Source organism: Aquarana catesbeiana, linkage group LG02 (genome assembly GCF_042186555.1).
Source record: "Aquarana catesbeiana isolate 2022-GZ linkage group LG02, ASM4218655v1, whole genome shotgun sequence".
Lineage (NCBI taxonomy): Eukaryota > Metazoa > Chordata > Amphibia > Anura > Ranidae > Aquarana > Aquarana catesbeiana.
In genome coordinates this window covers 167,281,032-167,300,281 of record NC_133325.1, presented here as the reverse complement: position 1 = coordinate 167,300,281, position 19,250 = coordinate 167,281,032, and the positions used below count along the sequence as shown (strand labels likewise).

At 41.4% G+C, this 19,250-nt stretch overlaps 1 protein-coding gene across 7 annotated transcripts in view; it reads left to right on the top strand.

The window, feature by feature from the left end:
* Window positions 1–19,250, top strand: part of ARHGEF25 (Rho guanine nucleotide exchange factor 25) — a 500,546-nt gene that overhangs the window by 335,734 nt on the left and 145,562 nt on the right. For 4 of the 7 annotated variants that reach the window (XM_073613762.1, XM_073613764.1, XM_073613765.1 and 1 more), the window contains one exon: window positions 9,189–9,221. The exons of the other annotated variants lie outside the window; for them this stretch is intronic. In XM_073613762.1, the coding sequence (XP_073469863.1) occupies window positions 9,189–9,221 (33 nt within the window). The remainder of the gene's footprint in view (window positions 1–9,188; window positions 9,222–19,250) is intronic. 7 annotated transcript variants of the gene reach the window in all.

Genomic DNA, 19,250 nt, shown 5'->3' with positions numbered 1-19,250 from the left:
AAAACAAACAATTTTTTTACCCACCGTCCTTACCTTGGGGAAGCAGCTAACACCCTCTCTTCATTTGGATTTATTTAATGATGAAGTGTTCTGCATATTATGTGCTGTCTCCCAAGCAACATGTTCTATCAGGGTTTGTTTTTGCAAGCTAATTCATAGAGCTGAATATATCTGAAAAATGTTCAAAGAAAGGCCATTCACTTTAAACAGAGCAGAAGTAAAACAGTAGCCTGACTTTAGACTTGCTCACCCATGCTGAGGAATCATGTGTGCCCGTTACAGAATTCTTCTACATACCGTATATTGCAGATTGTGGTCAACAGTACCAAATAGCTTCAAATGGTGCTTAGTGAAGGCCTTTTTATCTGTCATTAGTTGATGGATTTTTCTAACCCCTTCTCCAGAGCTTGTGAATAAAGGCAGACTCCAAGATCCATTCTGGCAGTCACATTGGAATTAAGTAATGAGAACATTTTGGCTAACATGCTAAACCAAATTTATAAAGATTTAAAGAAAGACATATATTTTCACCACTTGCAAGGTGAAAATGGAAAAGTAGCAATCTTTTATGTGCTGATCATTTGATTCAGATTGCAACATGACTCCAATTTGCATTTTCAATGACAACCATATGAGGTATATGTTTAGACCTGGCTTTCTATTAGGCATGTCTGCAATTGTTACTTTATATTAAACCTTGAACTGCTAAAAATAGTGGGACGCAATGGCAAAACACATAGTGATTCGTCACTTACAGATTATGTTTTAAATTCCTTCCTAGTAATTAAACGTATGTGGCAAGTTTGTAGACTGATTCTATTGTTTATTCTTATTCTAGAATGCATTCTTGTCTACAATTAAATTGATTGATAGAGCTAATTCAGCAAGAATTCCAGGCAAATTAAAGCCTCTCCATGGCTCTTTATGCATCTTCATTAGTAAAAACCTAGCAAGGTTAATGACCTCACTGCAGAAAAGCAATATAGCTTGATGCTTGAAGTATACTGATGAGATTATCACTTTGCTCTCTAATCCTGCCGGCAAACTCACAGTTTTTGATGCAGCGCAATGGGGCTTGCTACAGCACTGTATGTCTGTGATGTATGATATGAAATGATAGATACAGTCTCACATATAAGTCCAGCAATGTATTTTACTACTTCTTGTAAAAAAGACTGTTTTCTTTAGAAACAGGTGATAGAAAAGCATGTGGTGTACTGAGTTACTGTATTTATTAAGGTCTTAGAAAGTGAATGCATAATACAACAAAATTATACAAGATATGTGCAGCTATTATGCACACCTAATAGGGGCTGACATCCCTTTGCCCATGTTCTTCGTCTGTGGTGTCCAGCCGTACAGCAATGGGAAGACCAGTCCTGTTTATTGCTTGAAAGAGCCACTCTGTTTCATCTTGATGGTCAGTTCTTGCACCCACCGTATGTTTGTCACATTAGCAGTGCACAAGGTGGATAAAAATCAATGATTTTTAACCACTTCAGCCCCAGAAGAATTTACCCCCTTCCTGACCAGAGCACTTTTTGTGATTCGGCACTGCGTCGCTTTAACTTTAATTGTGCGGTCGTGCGACGTTGTACCCAAACAAAATTGACGTCCTTTTTTTCCCACAGAGTTTTCTTTTGGTGGTATTTAATCGCCTCTGCAGTTTTTATTTTTTGCGCTATAAACAAAAAAAGCGACAATTTTGAAAAAAAAATGCATTATTTTTTACTTTTTGCTATAATAAATATCCCCCAAAAATACATAAAAAAAACATTTTTTTTTCTCAGTTTAGGACAATATGCGTTCTTCTACAGATTTTTGGTAAAAAAAAATCGCAAAAAGCTTATATTGATTGGTTTGCGCAAAAGTTATAGTGTCTACAAAATAGGGGATAGATTTATAGCATTTTTATTATAATTTTTTTTTTTTTTACTAGTAATGGCAGCAATCTGCGATTTTTATCGTGACTGTGACATTATGGCAGACACATTGAACAATTTTGACACATTTTTGGAACCATTGGCATTAATACAGCGATCAGTGCGATTAAAAATTGATTACTGTAAAAATGTCACTGGCAGTGAAGGGGTTAACATTAGGGGCGATGAAGGGGTTAACGGTGTTCCCTGGGAGGTGATTCTAACTGAAGGGGGAGGGGACTAACTACAGGAAGTGACAGATCGTGGTTCCTAGCTAATAGGAACACACGATCTGTCACTCCTGTCAGAACAGGGAAGTGTGTGTTTACACACACTCGTCCCTGTTCTGTGTTTCATGGTCACGATCATTCATGGCCTGCGGTCATCGCGACCGTTGGCTACGAGCATCGAAACCCTCGCTGTGCAGCGGGCGCGCACGCCTCCAGCAGCGCGCGCGTGCCTGCTTTCTGGTCCCCGCGAGATCTCGTACAGAAACGTGGTTTCGCACAGGGGAGCCAACCTGCCGCAGTAAAACTGCGGTGGCTGGTCCAAAAATCGAAAAAATCTGATTTTTTTTTAATTGAAATCTGATTTTTTTTATTTTTATCAAATTTATTTTAATAAAATGCTTTTGGAGTAAAAATCTATCTACAGAAAGTTTTCTATTTAAGATACATTATTAATTTAGTTTATTCAGCATGAAATGGAGCTTAGTTATGTAGCATGAGGCTGTATAGTCTGCAATATTTAAATTTTTGGTAAACTCATTCAATGAATTCAAGCTCTGCAAGCTGAGATGACGTGCACTGCATTGAGGCATTCACACAATTTAACAGTAACCATGAGATGAAACAAAGTTCAGGAATATTCCTTTATCCCATTGTTTTGCAAATCTTTGTACACTACAAACTGTATGATTGAATCAATTCTGATATTGCTGTTTTACTAACCTGACAGCTGCTTATTCTAAATAGGAAACCTTCATTTTGTTTGCAAATATTAAAGATTCAAACTACCAGCAAGAATAAGTCCTTACATTTAAAAAGCATCTGTCATTTTGGATCCATCATGGCAGCGCCGTTGGCGGGCATCCACTCACCTGGCTGCCGCCACTTCCCTCACCTTGTTGCATACCTCCCAACTTTTGAACTTCAGAATGAGGGACACTTGAGAGAGGAAGTGTCACTACGCATGCAGCAGAAAAAATGGGTGTGACCAAATGACTAAGAGCGGGAGGGGCTTATGGGGCGTGGTTAAACGAAACCCGGGCTTCCTATTTTGATTGCTGTGCCACAAGCAAGAATCTCACAAACACAAACCCCAGCACAATCGTTTAAAAAAAAAAAAAAAGAATAAAAAGCTTCCATTACAAATGGTTTTGCACACACTGTGGAAGAGTGTGTTACACAAAGTGTGGAAGGATTCAGGAGTGCATTACGTACAGAGTGTGGGGTTCAGGAGTGCATTACGTTCAGAATGTAAGGTTCAGGAGTGCATTACATACAGAGTGTAAGGTTCAGGAGTGCGTTGCATACATACAGTGCGTGTTATCCTATGCATACAGGAACTTCTAATTTCCCTGTAACTCAGGCTACGCTAGCAGTTATAGTCCCCCTGAAATTATGGTCACGCTGGCAGTTATACTCCCCCTGACATTATGGTCATGCTGGCAGTTATAGCCCCCCTGACATTATGGTCATGCTGGCAGTTATAGTCCCCCTGACATTATGGTCATGCTGGCAGTTATAGTCCCCCTGACATTATGGTCATGCTGGCAGTTTTAGTCCTCCTGTCACATCATGCTGGCAGTTGTAGCCACTCACCCTCTGCAGCCCCCTCTCGATCTCCCCGACCTTGGTGATGATGGGCCCCCTCACAGCATACTGCACCGCCGCCAGCACCCGGGGTTCAGAGACTGCAGGGTGAGGATCTGCCTCCGCACTGAGGGGGCCTCCGGACCGTCACCATACTCTTAGCCCTCCTGGGGGGCCCCGATGTCCATCCTCTTCAGCCCGCCAAGCAGCACCGACCTCTCAGTACCCTTGTGTCACCAGGTGACCGCTGCTCTGTGGTGGGTGGAGTTAAAAGGATGTGCAGGGTGCCGCTCTGTGGTAGGTGGGGTCAGGGAGGGACAGGATGCCGCTCTGTGAGGATCGGAGAAGGGAGGAGGAGCAGGGTTCCCCTCTGTGGTGGGTGGGGTCAGGGAGTGGCAGGGTGCCGCTCTGTGATGATCAGAGAAGGGAGGAGGAGCAGGGTTCCCTGTGGTAGGTGGGGTCAGGGAGGGGAAGGGTGGCGCTCTGTGTGTGGAGTGTCAAGTGGCCATTTGAGCACAGTGTGCCTGGCGAAGGGGAGGGACACCTGATAGGGCCCGCCCATCCCCAACATCAGAGGCAGAATCTGACAGCTACACTTTGTCTTACTGAAGTCGGCGGTACCCCAGCTAGCTTTCCCACCAATCACTGGCTGTGCTAGATGTACTATAAGCTGCTGCAGGTCCTGCTCTTCTGTTACGGTGTTACCATATAATGGAGTAATGTGGGAATGCGGGACAAAGGCCCTGTACTCCGGGACTGTGGGACAAAGGTTAAAATGCGGGAAAGTCCCGCCCAATCCGGGACTGTTGGGAGGTATGTTGTTGTGTCACTGCCACATCACCAGCCGCCCCATTAAATTGAATGGGACTGTCGGTGAGTCAACAGCGGGTCAGAGGAGGAGCCGCTGCGGGACAGAGATGACTGTTACGCTTTAAAAATCATGATTTAAATAGAGTTGATTTAAAGCATGCCTTTTTAATAGTGATTTGAATCATGATTTAAATTGTGATTTAAATCGACTTGATTTAAATCAAATTCACCCAGGCAGTGCATCACATGCAGAACACTTAGCCTAGGTTCACACTGCTCTGGGATTGAAATCGTGCCAGTTCAGCTGAACTGGCACGATTTTATACCCGCATGTCAGTCCAACTTCAGGGGCAATTTCAGAGACATCTGTGTGGGTTTCTGCACAGATGTCTAATTAAATCGCACCCAAACTCGCCAACAATAGTACAGAAACTACTTTTGGGAATCGGTGCGGTGCTGCAAAGACGGCATCGCACCGATTCAGACGGTGCCATTGCCGGCAATAGCTGCTGATCCAAATCGCATGCCAAATTGCATCAATGTGAACCTAGGCTTAAGGACCTTCCAGGTGAATTTGGAGGGATGGAACGAGCAGAAGGTTTCCCCTATTCATCAAGTGCAGCTGTAAATTGGCTGTTGGCTTATGATGAGCAGTGGGTCTAACCATTACTACTGATACTGCTGAGGACTAAGATAGATATATCATCATACCTTTACTGTCAACTTGCTCAAGTTATTGTTGGCAAGCTTTTGAATTGCTACAAATTTTTATCCAAATTCACCCTTTTGTTCAAACCTGGTACAATTATTTCCTGTATTTTTGACTGGCATTTTGAAGTGGCTGGTCAAGTCATTCAAACACCAACTGTGTCAGCTTGATCCTTTATTTGCAGGGACTTTATTACATATATAAATATAGGAAGTTATTGTAATTTCCTATATTCGAAATGGACTACATCCTACCCAGGGTTGTTGCAGCGAAGAACTATTATTTGTCTATTGTTTCCTCGAGATAGATGACGCATGCTTTGGCTGCTGCACTGGCGCTGTGTAATTGCCTTTAGGCCTAGGCACATTTGTGTGTGTATATTCAGTTTCTGTGTCTTAAATGTAAGCATAGAATCTGTAAATGCCAAGAGAGCACTGATCAGGCTGCCACTAGGGATCCTGTAAACAGACAGTGAATTTTCATCACCACACAGCTGTGTCCAGCTTTGGTTCCAAACCAGATCTAATAGTACCAATCCATTTTTCAGCACTTTACATATGTTTCAAAACAGTCAAAGTGGTATTTTTTGTCAATTCTTTTATTTATAAGGCTCAGAATAAATACTTTGAACATGAGGCACAGTATAAAGCACTGTACCAATATGACAAGGTCATTTAAAGTATATCAAGCAGTACACTTAATGAAAACTTCTACAATAAGATAAGTTAGGCTAGATTTTGTGTCCCATCCTTTATCAATATTATTACGTGAACCTGTGTCAGCTTGGGTAGGAGAGAGCGGAGTTAAAATCCGGGTCAGTTTTCTCCGTGGGTATTACCCTGTTTCCCCGAAAATAAGACCTAGCGTGATTGTCGGTGATGGCTGCAATATAAGCCCTACCCCCCAAATAAGCCCTACCCTGTTTCCCCGAAAATTAGCCCTACTCTGAAAATAAGACCTACAAGGACTTTAACTAGGGCTTATTTGGGGGTAGGGCTTATATTGCAGCCATCACCGACAATCACGCTAGGTCTTATTTTCGGAGAAACAGGGTAGGTACAAGGTGTGGAGGTGTTTACCAGAGGAAGACAGGGGGTGAGTATGAAGTTAGGGAGTAAAAAAGGGAGATGTATTGTAAATTGCAGGAGTGAAAAGGTTGAATGTGGTGGAAAGAGTTTGAAATGAGGGGAAGATGAGGGGGGATTTTGGCAGGACAGTGAGGTGGCGGCGGTTAGGTGGTATAAGGGGTTGGAATGTGGAAGATATAATGGTGGGGAGAAGGTGGTAGGGGATGGGGGGAAAGGTCATGGGAGATGAGCTACAGAGGTGAGGGGGGCTGAGAAGTGAAGAGGAGTGTAGAGGAGTTAGGATGTCCCTCAGGTGGGAACCAAAGAGCATTGCTAGAATTCCGATATTTCCATGATGCAGGGCTTTACCTTCAGCTGAGAGGATGAATTCAATCCAGTAATACAGAGTTGACGTTATGTTTATTTTGGGGGAAGAGATTAAGATCCTCCATTCATCAGATAGCTTCCACCCTGCATAACCACATGGATATTGAGCTAGGAGTCTTTCCATTTGAGGGGTATGCAAGTTTTGGCAGCAGTTAGGTGATGGAGAATGGATTGCTTGCATGTTTTGATAGTTAACTTTGAATGGTGCAGTTAAAAAGAAAAACAAGAAAAGCCAGGTCATTGTGAATAGAATTTTTAGGTTTTTATGATCAAATTCCAAAAGGGTCTCATCATTGGGCAAAACTAGAAAATATGTAGAATCAAACCTTTATGTGAGTGGCAGCACCAGCATTTGTTGGAGGTCTTTGAATAGAGTTTTTCCCAGGCCAAAGGAACGCCTGACAAACCTCCCTCTCCCTTTACATTCCTCTTATCTCGAGAAAGCACTGTAAGCCAAGACAAGCTGTAATTATGATGGATCCATCTTCTTCCAAGTCGTTATCAGACTTGCCATGCTGGCGGGGGGGGGGGGGGGGGGGCGGTCAGACTTCATAACTAGACTTAGGAAACACCATACACACACATACAGACACACATCGTGTGTCTTACTAGCTATATCTTTTGTGTGATTCCACATAAGACTTAGCATGGATACAAAAATCTCAAGATTACTTTGGCTTTTTGAATAGTAACCCTGATAATAATTTAATGTGTATAACAGGTTAAAAGTACAGGCACATTTGAAAGGCAAGCAGGGAGGGGAAGGGGATTTTGGGAGACACACTCCCTTCCTCAGAGAAGGTTCTCTTGAGGAAGGGAGTGAGTCTCCTGAAACACCTCAGATTTCCGACCAGATGGTTATGGTGGACGCATCATCCATGGCTGAAGCATCTATGTTACAGGCCTGTTGTTTTTATATGTTTGTGAGTATCCACTTGGCTGCTGGGTTTTAATTTATTAATAATTTTTTTGGCAGTAATGCACAAAGAGCTTGCGCCCTCTTGTGTGTGTTTTTTACAGTTAGAAGTAAGGGTCAGGGTTAAAGGTTTAACGCCTGGGAAGAGATTATGGTAAAAGATTCACATTAAGTAAGTACAAGGGGTTAGCAAAGGAAATAGACAAGTGTTAAAACACATTTGTGATTAGCTTCAAAGCTGTGATTTTCCTACACTCCCCCCCGATGCTCTGTTCAGCTGCTTGGAGTGAAGAAGGTACCTGGTACTCCCTGGTAAGGGAGAGTATGTAACTTACTCAATGTGACAGTGCTGGGAGGGAAATTTTCCTGCGTTTGGTGGCTGAACAGAGCTGTGGAAGTAGGTGAGAGGTTAGGGATATTTAAAGGAACTGTTTTATTTTACTTGTTTCGGTGCCAAATGCTAATGTACTGGCAGCCATAGCACATTAGAAGTGGTCATGGTGTGCAGTACTTTATAAGAAGACATCAAATTAGCTTCAGAACAAGCACAGTAGAAAGTCATTCATTTTGCCTTCAGCTATGAAAACTGCCGATGTCTAAAGAGAGGATACAGGCAACGAAACATAATGCATATAATTGCTCATTGTTTACAATTAAAACAGTACAATAACCTGATTTATACATCCGTCAGCCATAATCTGCTGTAAATTCTCCCTGATTCAAGACTAACAGGAAATGGCCTAAACCTCACTGGAATCATACTGCTGAAATGATTTGCATAGGCTAACACATGTGTTTTTTTAAGAAGCAGCATCGCATTGTTTATTTAATTTTTTTCTTGTTTCTCCATGTCCCGTATCTATTATTTGACTCTAAAGGGTCTGCTTCCATTTTTCAGTTATGTGTGTATTCTGGCGTGTCAAAACTTTACTCACTCTCCATATCTACCCTAGGTTTCAGGGGCTAGATTCCTTTAACAACATTTTTAGTGGACATGAGGTAAGTCTCATGGTCCATCTGTTTTTGGTCAGGTCTGGAGATGATCCCTTGACTATCAGTAGCACCGAATGGTGCTACCCAAGAAATCTTGGGGAAGAAGTGATCAGACAGGCTAATAAATGTCCATTTTAATTGTTTTCCCCTAGATGCGCCTTCCTCTTCCTTCACCACAGCACGGTCTGTGTAGACTGTGACATTGCCAATATATTATAGGCATATACAGTCATGGCCAAAAATGTTGACACCCCTGCTTTTTGATGTATGCTTTAGGTCATTGTCCTGCTGTAAATCCCATGACCACTTAAGGAGACCCAACTTTCTGACACTGGGCCCAACATTGCACCCCAGAATTCTTTGGTAGTCTTCAGATTTCATAATGCCATGCACACAGTCAAGACATCCAGTGCCTGAAGCAGCAAAGCAACCCCAAAACATCAGTGAACCTCCAACTTGTTTAACTATAGGGACTGCTCTCTTTTCTTTAACTGCCTCATTTATTTTTCTGAAAACAGTAGAACGATGAGCTTGACCAAAAAGCTGTAATTTTGTTTCTTCTGTTCACAGCACATTCTCCCAAAAGGATTTTGGCTTCCTCAGGTAAGTTTTGGCAAATTCCAGTCTGGCTTTTTATTTTAGCATTGGGGTCCTCTTGGGTCTCCTACTATAGCGTCACTTTTCATTCAGATGGCGACATATAGTGCGAGCTGACACAGTTGTACCCTGTGCCTGAAGATCAGGTTGAATTTGTCTGGAAGTTGATTAAGGTTCTATATCCACCATTCGAACAATTCTCGTTGCAATCTTTGATCAATTTTTCTTATTCGTCCATGTCCAGGGAGATTAGCTACAGTGCATTGGGCTGTACACTTCTTGACAATGTTGCGCACAGTGGACACAGGAACATTAAGACCTCTGTAGATGGACTTGTAACCTTGAAATTGTCCATGCTTTTCTACAATTTTTGTTCTCAAATCCTCAGACAATCCTTTGCTGCTCTTTGTCTTCTCCATGCATACAGAGACACACAACAGAAAGGTTGAGTACATTTTTCACCATTTTAACTGGTTGACGGTGTGATTTCTATATTATCAGCAGCTGTTAATTGATACAGTTGAGTTTAATTACAAATTACAGGAGCATCACAAACTTGGAATGCATTTATTTCTTTTTTTTGAGAAGGTGCCAATAATTTTGTCCAGTCCATTTTTGGAGTTTTGCGTGGAATGTGTCAGATTTGGCTTTTTGATTCTTCACTTTTTTGTGTCATACTAATACAAACAAAAGAAATTAACATGAGAATATTTAAACATTTGTAATTGCAACAATTTTCTGGGCGAAGTGGCGCATTATTTGACATAAATGCAGGAGTGCCAATATTTTTGAGCCATGACTGTAAGTCTGTATAGGCAAATCATACTGAAAACTTCCCAGGTCATAGAATTATCACTTTGTCAATAGGTTTTCTGCTATGTAAAGCAAAACAGAAGCTACAAGTATACTCAAACCCCTTTGACTACTGTTTCTCAGTTCTCTGTGCCAGGGACATATAGTCAGGGGAGCCTCACCTGCCATGAACATAAAAAAAAAAATTGAGCTTTGAGGGTCGTAGCTCAGCGACCTGAGGTCACAGAGACCCCAAATTTGGGTGATTGTAGCTTAAGTCCTACCCCACCACTGGTAAATTTGGGGCTCCTACGACCTATAGTTCCGGAGATACGGGGCTCCTTGCGCAGCCTGTCAGAAGCTACATACAGAGCGGCCAGTTTAAATACAAACTGGCACACTGTTTTCAGCAGACTGAGAGGTTGAGCTCACAGTGCCTCTCCTCACTTCTTGTCAGAGGCACGGACCTCAATGGACAGCTTGGAGTCTTGAACCAATAGTAAAGTACCATTAGCCCCAGCTGTCCAATAAAAATGCTGCAGTTGAGTGTCGCCTCTCACTGCAGTGTCATAGAAGGGGCATGTGTCTAAAAGACAAATGCTCCCTTCCAGCCCTCTTAACTACAAGGAAAAAACTGTGTTTACTGTATGTGTATAAGATTTACCCACAATCCCATGTTTTTCTCACACAGTTAAGAGGGAGAATGAGAATCTACTGCTGTTGAAAAGGTACTGTTAAAATCAAGCTAAATAATATATTATTATGCTATATGTTATAAGATAATTTATTATTTATCAATTTACTGTGAAAATACTGGTTTGAAGTTTGAACTTCAAACTTCAGTAATTTGTCCGTTAAGCCACCTGTTGAGTACAGTTTTTAAAAATATAGTAAATTACCTTAAAAACAATATATAATAATTATTTGTATATTACTTAAGGTAATTAACTCCTTGCCACCCAGGCCTATTCTGACACTTCTCTCCTACATGTAATTATCATTTTTTTTGCTAGAAAATTATTCAGAACCCCTAAACATTATATATATTGTTTTAGCAGACACCCTAGGGCATTAAATGGTGGTCATTGCAACTTTTTATGTTACACGGTATTTGTGCAGCAATATTTCAAATGCGTTTTTTGGAAAAAAACTGTTTCATGAATATAAAAAAAAAAATTAAGGATAACCATATGAAAGATGATGTTATGCTAAGTAAATAGATACCTAACATGTCACACTTCAAAATTGTGCACACTTGTGGAATGGCATCAAACTTCAGTACTTAAAAATCTCCATAGGTGACACTTTAATCTTTTTTACAGATTGCATGTTTAGAGTTACAGAGGAGGTCTAGTGCTAGAATTATTGCTCTCACTCTAACGATCACAGCGTATGTAACCTGTGTGTATCTGGCTCTGATACTAGCCAGTGCCTTATCAGCCACTGACCTCACCGCATGTCCCTGCTCAGTGCACTCCCCACGCCCCTCCATGCCTGAATTACTTTTGTACAGCACAAAAAACATGTTCCCTTTTTTTTACGTATTATATGGGGTATAATTTAAGCAATATCTGCACACTGGAATATCAATTATTAGTTTTTACCTGGCATAGTAAATGTTAAAAAGCTTCTTATTTAGACATAGTCCAATATAATGAAGAAAAACCTGCTGTCATTTGTACTGTTTAATAGTCCACCATCAGTTTATATTCCTAAAACATTCCTGGGGATCGCTCTCACCTGGTTCACCTCATTTAAACAGGAAACTGAACATGAAGCGTGAATGCATTTTGGTGTCAGAACTTATATTTGTGGTCTAATTTTCGACAAGCTAGTCACAGTTCTTTTCTGAGTCTCTTGACATGAAAAGATGTGAATTTTGCCTCGACTGTTCCAGTAAGTGGAGACGCACTGCATGGAATTATCACTGTTTGCAGCCTGTTTTTCAGAAAGGATTTTTTCCTGGTTTCTTTTCTGCATGTGATTGTGAAAAAGCAGCATTAACTCTTTCAGCAATTGTTAGAACTTTCCTGATAAGTCTTACTGCCCGTGTTGATGGGCTTTTGTTTGTTTCAGAACAGCTTCTTTCCCTATAGAAGTCTATAGCAGGTTGTAGACGAGTCAAAAAAAACAAACAAATATGCGTCGATCATTGAATCGTTCGTTTTATGCATCATTAGTGTGCTAGCTGCGACCTGTGATTTTCGTGCTGCAATTTAAATTGACAGATCCAACAAGCTGAGTATTTTTTGAGAAAATGTAAACAATTGATCACACAATCCTCTAAGCTATTTTCATTTTTTGATTGATAGAACTTTTGTTTTTCAATTTGTCTATGGCCTGCTTATGGGAGTGCAAATTCAGCTGAAGCAGGTTAAATGCTTATCAACTTCACCTGTAATGAATTCTGAATGATCTGAGAAGTTAAAGTGGCTGTAAACCTCAGTCATGGAATCCAAGCAAAGCACATTTATCTGTAGTGTTTACTTATCTCTCTCCAAAGCTCTAAGTGTGGTTTCTCTCTTGTGTTTTGTTCCTCTGTTATCTGCATGAGTCACTTCTGAGAAGTTTTTCGGACACATGAGATAAATTTGTGTGAGGGGAGGGAGAGCACAGCAGACAGTTTGTCTATTCAGAACACAATTCTGCTGTGTGAAGGGGGGTGTGTCCTTTTCCCGACAATCAGCTCTCACTGTTACTGCAGCCTCTCCGCCCCCTCCTCTGTGCTCTTGACAGATAAAGAAAAGATTTTTAACACTTTTCTGCCCTCTGAAGCGGTGTAGGGAAGAGAAGACTGCAGATGAACAAGTAAAATCTATGGATTTGTGTCATCTCATTTAAAGCTGTTCACTTCATTGGGTACATGTGAGGGTTTACAACGACTTTTAAAGCACTCGGCCTGTGCCCATAGGTATGGATAGGCAAATGCAATTACAGTGTAATGCAGTTGTAAAATTTTGGGATGATGGGAAGTGTAATAAATCCTAGGGCTTGGGGATAGTCCCTTAGGGACAAGTGAGAGCTACATACATGTGCAATAGCAATGTTTATTTTAACCACTTATATAGCAATTAATTACAGAAACCATTGGATAACCACAAAACAACTGGTAATCTTACATCCCTGCAAATGAATATGCACAGTATACATTTCTCATGTCCTTTCCTGGTGTTGCAGGGTTACAAATTAAAGGAAAATTTCCCCAGTGAGGTCACAGACAGCAATAAAAATTCTTTCACACTCTATTCAAGACTAAAAAGAAAATATTGGCTAAAGATGAGCCTTACTGAGTAGTTAGATTTTTACTGATATATCCAATATCTGTTACCTTTAAAACAATATAAAATAATTGTTTAGTAGAGATGTGCATGTAGTATTTTGGATCAGCTTGACAGCCCATATGGGTGTGAGTATAGCATGCGAGTACAAGCTCTTGGCAATTAATATCTGTAAATGTACTAGTAGGAGGGAAGCTCCCATATGTCTAGCCATTTCAAATGCTTCGCTTGGTATTTCCTCCAGGTTTTTACTAACATCTGTCCCTAAAGTAATGGTTGTGCTGAAAAAGCTGATCTTTTATAAATAGAGTGCTGTTACTTCCGCCGAGAAAACAATTTATTTTTATGTGTGAAGGCACCCGTGATCTAAAAGCACATGATATGTTTAATCTGAGAAGCAGTAATATAAATACTGAGCAAATAAAATAGATCACTGTGTTTTTTTTTTTTTTTTACATTGTAGAGTCTTGTATGGGATACCCTTTATTGGCTAACTTAAGTTGTTAAAGTCCAACTCCACTTTTTTTTTTTTTTTTTACATGCTCTTCAGTTAGGGTTTGAATCTACTTTAACATGCTGGCAAAGGGTTACCACCTCATCCCTTTAAACCTGAACACATTAATTACACAGGTTCTGAGGCTGATTTAATGCAGGTAAGGCACTAAGTGAGTTTAATTACCACCTTAATCAGCCACAGTACCTGTGTGATTAATACGTGTTTGAGTTTAAAGGGATGAGATGGCAATCCTAATGCATGTTACTTAAGGCTAGGTTCACACTGCCGCAAATTTTATTGCGAATTTGAGCCGCTGCGATCGCTCAAATTCGCAAGTCATTTTAATAACATTGTTTTCCATGAGTGCTGTTCACATCAATGTGTTGCGAATTTAACCTGCGTAAAAAAAGGGTCCTGTCCGAGTTTGATCCGTGTGCAATGCGAATTCAGCTCCATAGATTGCAAAATTTGCAGTAGAATCGCAAGAACACACAAAGAATTCGCAATGCAAATTTGCAACGCAATCGGATCAAAATCGCGCTAAATTCGCACTGCAGCAGTGTGAACCTAGCCTTACTCTGTGAGTCTTCAATGCCAAAAAAAAAAAAACAGTAAAGAAAACTGATGCAGCTACCACAAAAATAATTTAATACCACTTTAATGGCTCCATGATGCTTGCTTTGGGTGACACAGTGTATAAATCTGCCACTACTTGCTGCTCAAGAAACCCTTAGCAATTCCTGGAGAAATCTGACACATGGCAACTTTTAATTAACTTCAACTACTCTTGATCGACTCGCAATCAAAAATTGGGAAGATGGCCTGAAAAGAAGCAATTTACCACCTGCAAGTTTCATTGATCACCTGAATTTGACTGATTGGTCTAACTAGGCCTTAAAAGAGAAGTATGGCAAAAGCTTTTATGCCTGTACCTCTCTTGTGGGTCAAAGGAGTGCACTTATTCGGTAATCACTTCGTTCATGGGCTTAGAGCTGACAGGTAACAGCTGCAGCATCAGTCCAATTCTGCAGATTGGAGGTGAGTATAAATTAGGCTTGCCACCTCATCGTTTTAAAACTGAACACATATTAATTACACAGGTTCTGTGGCTAATTTAATGCAGATAAGGCACTAAGTGAGTTTAATTATCACCTTAATCAGCCACAGAACCTGTGTAATTAATATGTGTTTGTGTCAGAAATCATGAATCAGACTGAGACAGAAGTACAATCACACTTGTTTAATAATAATAAAAAAAAGGTAAGCAGCGTAAACATAGTAGGATACACAGGATATCATCAACAGATGAGTCACTGTGGAGAGATAGGAGCTGGCAATTAGCCGACAGCTGAGTGGCCAGCTTTGAGAAGGAAGGGCTGAGCCCAGCCCTGACAGTACCCCCTCCTCAATGACCCCTCCCCCTCGGAAGACCACCAGGCTTGAGGGGAAACCGTCTATGGAAATCACGGAGGAGGACAGGGGCACGTACGTCCGAGGATGAGACCCAAGAACGTTCCTCCGGACCTTACCCTTTCCACTACACCAGGCACTGTATGCGCCCACGGAACCTACGGGAGTCAATAATGGACTGTACTTTATACTCCTCATGGTTCTCAACCTGTACAGGGTGAGGATGAGGCACCGAGGTGGTAAAGCGGCTGCAGACCAAAGGTTTTAAAATAAAGAGACATGAAATACATTCAAAATACGCATATTAGAAGGAAGGTCTAATGCTTAAGCCACTGGGTTAATCCTGTGAAGAATACGGAAAGGCCCAATTAACTGAGGTGCGAACTTCAGAGAGGGTACACAAAGTCGGAGGTTGCGAGATGACAGCCAGACCCTGTCCCCAACCTGGTAGGAAGGCGCAGGCAGACGTCTACGGTCAGCATTGAGTCTGTACCTTTCATTAGCATGTCGCAAAGCCTCCTGGACTGGTGCCCAAGTGGAACGAAGACCACAGAGATGCTCCTCTAACGCAGGAATACTCTGCAGAACAAATGAGTCAGGCAACATGGAAGGTTGGAAACCATAGTTCACCATAAACAGGGACAATCGGGAAGCAGAATTCAAGGCACTATTGTGAGCAAAGTCCTCCCACGGTAAGAGATCTGACCAGTTGTTATGATGATCATAAATATAGCAACGTAGGAATTGCTCCAAGGACTGAGTGGCTCATTCTGCATTCCCATTAGACTGCGGGTTATACTCAGAGGAGAAAGCAAGCTGAATTCCCAACTGTGCACAAAAGGCTTGCCAGAACCGGGACACAAACTGACTACCCCTGTCCGAGACAATCACCTTGGTTAGTCCATGTAAGCGAAAGATCTCCTGAGCAAAAATGGAAGCCAGTTCCTTAGAAGTGGGCAACTTCTTAAGTGGAATACAATGGTACATTTTCGAGAACTGGTCAACCACCACAAGGATAACTGTGTTGCCCTGGGAGTTGGATAACTCCACAGTGAAATTCATAGACAGGTGGGTCCAGGGCCCTCTCTCCATTGGGTATGGGTTGTAAGAGGCCCACTGGAAGGTTTCATGGAGTATCACTCTGAGCGCACATGGAATAGAAAAAAAAATATAAAAATAAAAATCGTGACTTGAGTGTATTCAATGTCCTTGGTGACTTTGTGCTCCCCCTCAAGGGTCCCCACTCACTAGATCCATTCACCCCAAAGGGGTAATTCGCATATGGATGTGACCTCTACGATCTCCCTGCCGGCGTGGTGGATGGATTTCCCAGGATGGTCCTCAGCATATACAGGATGATGAAGCTTTGTCACTCATGTAGAAAAAAGGAATGGTGGACTCCCATAGTGTAGTAATTAAAATTATATTTATTCCAACATAAAATTCTTTCATTAAAAATACTATAGTCCAGGTCAGCTGGTTATAGTAGTACAGCAGCAAAAAAATCTAAATGTATACGCACACCATGGGCATAGGTATGCAGCTATATGTGCCTAGCACAACTGCTCTCATAGATAAAAAGTTTCCTAGCCGGGTAGCCCTTATCGCGAGGTGGAAGTAAAACGAGCGTCTGCGCTCCACCTGCGTTCCACCGGCCTAGTTTGCGGAAATTACGTAGCGTGCGTGGCGCCGTTGTACGCGTTTCGTCATAGACGTCCTCAGCGACCGTCGGATATCATCAACAGATGAGTCATTGTGGAGAGATAGGAGCTGCCAATTAGACTACAGCTGAGCGGCCAGCTTTGAGAAGGAAGGGCTGAGCCCAGCCCTGGCAGTTTGGTTTTAAAGGGATGAGGTGGCAACCCTAGTATGAATGTTTGTTTAGTCACCCCAAACTCCTCCTTTAAATTGAGTTTTTTTTAAAATCGATCAAAATAAATGAACAGCAGCAATTTCAACTAAAGCAATCAGATTGTTTTGCCAGGTTCAAGTGAGGCAAGTTAGATCTCATTTCCTTTTGGTCAATTGAAACCACAAATTTTTCATGTTCGATTGTATGGTATTTTGGTTCAAGCTCAGTTAAATGTGGTTGAAAATGCTAGAAAACTGGCTAAGTTTAAGGCAGCTTCAGGATTCCACAAAAAGCTAGGTGTGAATGACTGGTGTAGAATAAACATAATTTCTGAGCTCAGCTGTAAGAGAGCGACGTACATTTTTTAGCCATGTGCAAAACTCATAGAAGCGAACTACTGCAGGGCCCCTCTGAAGCATCTCACCCCAACTGGGTTTAACCTCTACAATTAAGCTCAATTGGGGGGAGGTGCATCAGAGGGGTGTGGCCAAATGCCAAAGGCGAGGACTGTCCAGGAAGTCAACTTGGCTAAATAAAATCCATGATGTGATGTCATCAGTGTGTGGCTTTGCTATCATGTTTGCTGCAATCTGCTGAATGAGGACAAGCTCCCTGAACCTGGTTCACTGTGAGATACACATGAGGACTTTGAGCATCGTTGATACTTTGATTTTTCTACTTCCACAGTAATCTTGCATATGGGGTCTCCTGGATTCTGAAGGAGTAATAAAAACCAAAAAAGAACCAAAAATTCTAGCTTTGGGTAACGTTGGACTTTGCTTAGAGCGTTTTTCTTGTCTCTTGTTAATAGTAAAAAGGGGGTTAATAGATGTTTTACTTCTTCCTCCTACTCAAAAAGTATTGTATGTAAAAGAAAATGTGGAATGATTATACGGGAAACTGTGACCCAGAAAAGTCACCTGCTCCAGAATAGAATAGCTAAGTAATATGCGGGTGTGTTCCTCCGGTAAAAATCCCAGCCTTTTACAAAAGCCGGCTTGCTAGATAAAAGAATATCACTGCAGGAGTCAAATGAACGTGCCAAAGTAATACTAATGAAAAGATGCTTAGTGTAAGTGCTGCATTTTCACCTGGGATTTCACACATAGAAGAAGATGCTTGACAAATATTGAATGCAATAGTTTTCTAGGTAGAGAAAAAGCTGTTGGTAATTGGTACAGAAGTGAAACATTCTTGAGTCAAGTATAATTGAAGAATCAAATTGATTGTAATATTATGTGCACACAGCTACCCTGGAACATTTGTCACAGAACCTTGCTTGAAATTTGTTGCTCAAGCAGAATACTTCTTGCAGAGGGAGCTCCTTGAAATACTTCACTGTGACTTTGCTATTGATTGGTATGTTTCCAACTTTTCTGTCTTTTTAGAAAAGGGAACATTTCATTGTAAAATTACCTACCAAATTTTACGGACTACAAAAAAAGGCAGATTAAAGCAATCACTAATAAAATGTAATTATTTACCCCAAAAGAAAAGGCTTTTCTTGACCAAATGCAATTTTAGGCCGCATGAGGCACATATCAGTCAGAAATGAAGCCCTAAAATACATACACAGAGTGCTGGACTTCCGTAATCTGGTGATCTGGGAACCCAAACCCGTTTTTCTTATCTGTTTGTCATGCAGGAGAGACATTTCCAAATATATCCACTACAGGCTCCTTGCTATCACTCATATAGCGAAAACCTGACAAAGTTGGATATCTATGTTAGAAGTTTAAAAGGTTGCAAACCCTCTCTGCAAGCTTGTACCTACAGGTAAGCCTATAATAAGGCTTACCTGTAGGTACTTTGAATATCTCCTAAACCTTCACAGTTTAGGAGATATTCGCACTTCATGCAGCCAGTGATGTCACTGGCACATGCGCTCTGAAGGGACGATATACCCGCGCTGTCCCTTCAGAGCTCCGTGCCGTGGTCCGTGACTCCCATGCGCAGGAGAGACGTCATCACGGCGCAGCCAATCAGACGGCCGGAGAACGTGAACCCTGGTGAAGATGGAAGCGTCTGTCAGAGCTGTCAGCGCGGTGGTGCAGGGCTACGTTCTAAGGTAAGTATTACATAATGTGCTAGTATGCAATGCATACTAGCACATTATGCTTTTAAAAAAAAGAAAATCTGGCACAGTTTACTTCCTCTTAAAGCTGCCAAAAACCAGTAGAATGTAATTTGAATGTTAGTATAGTAAC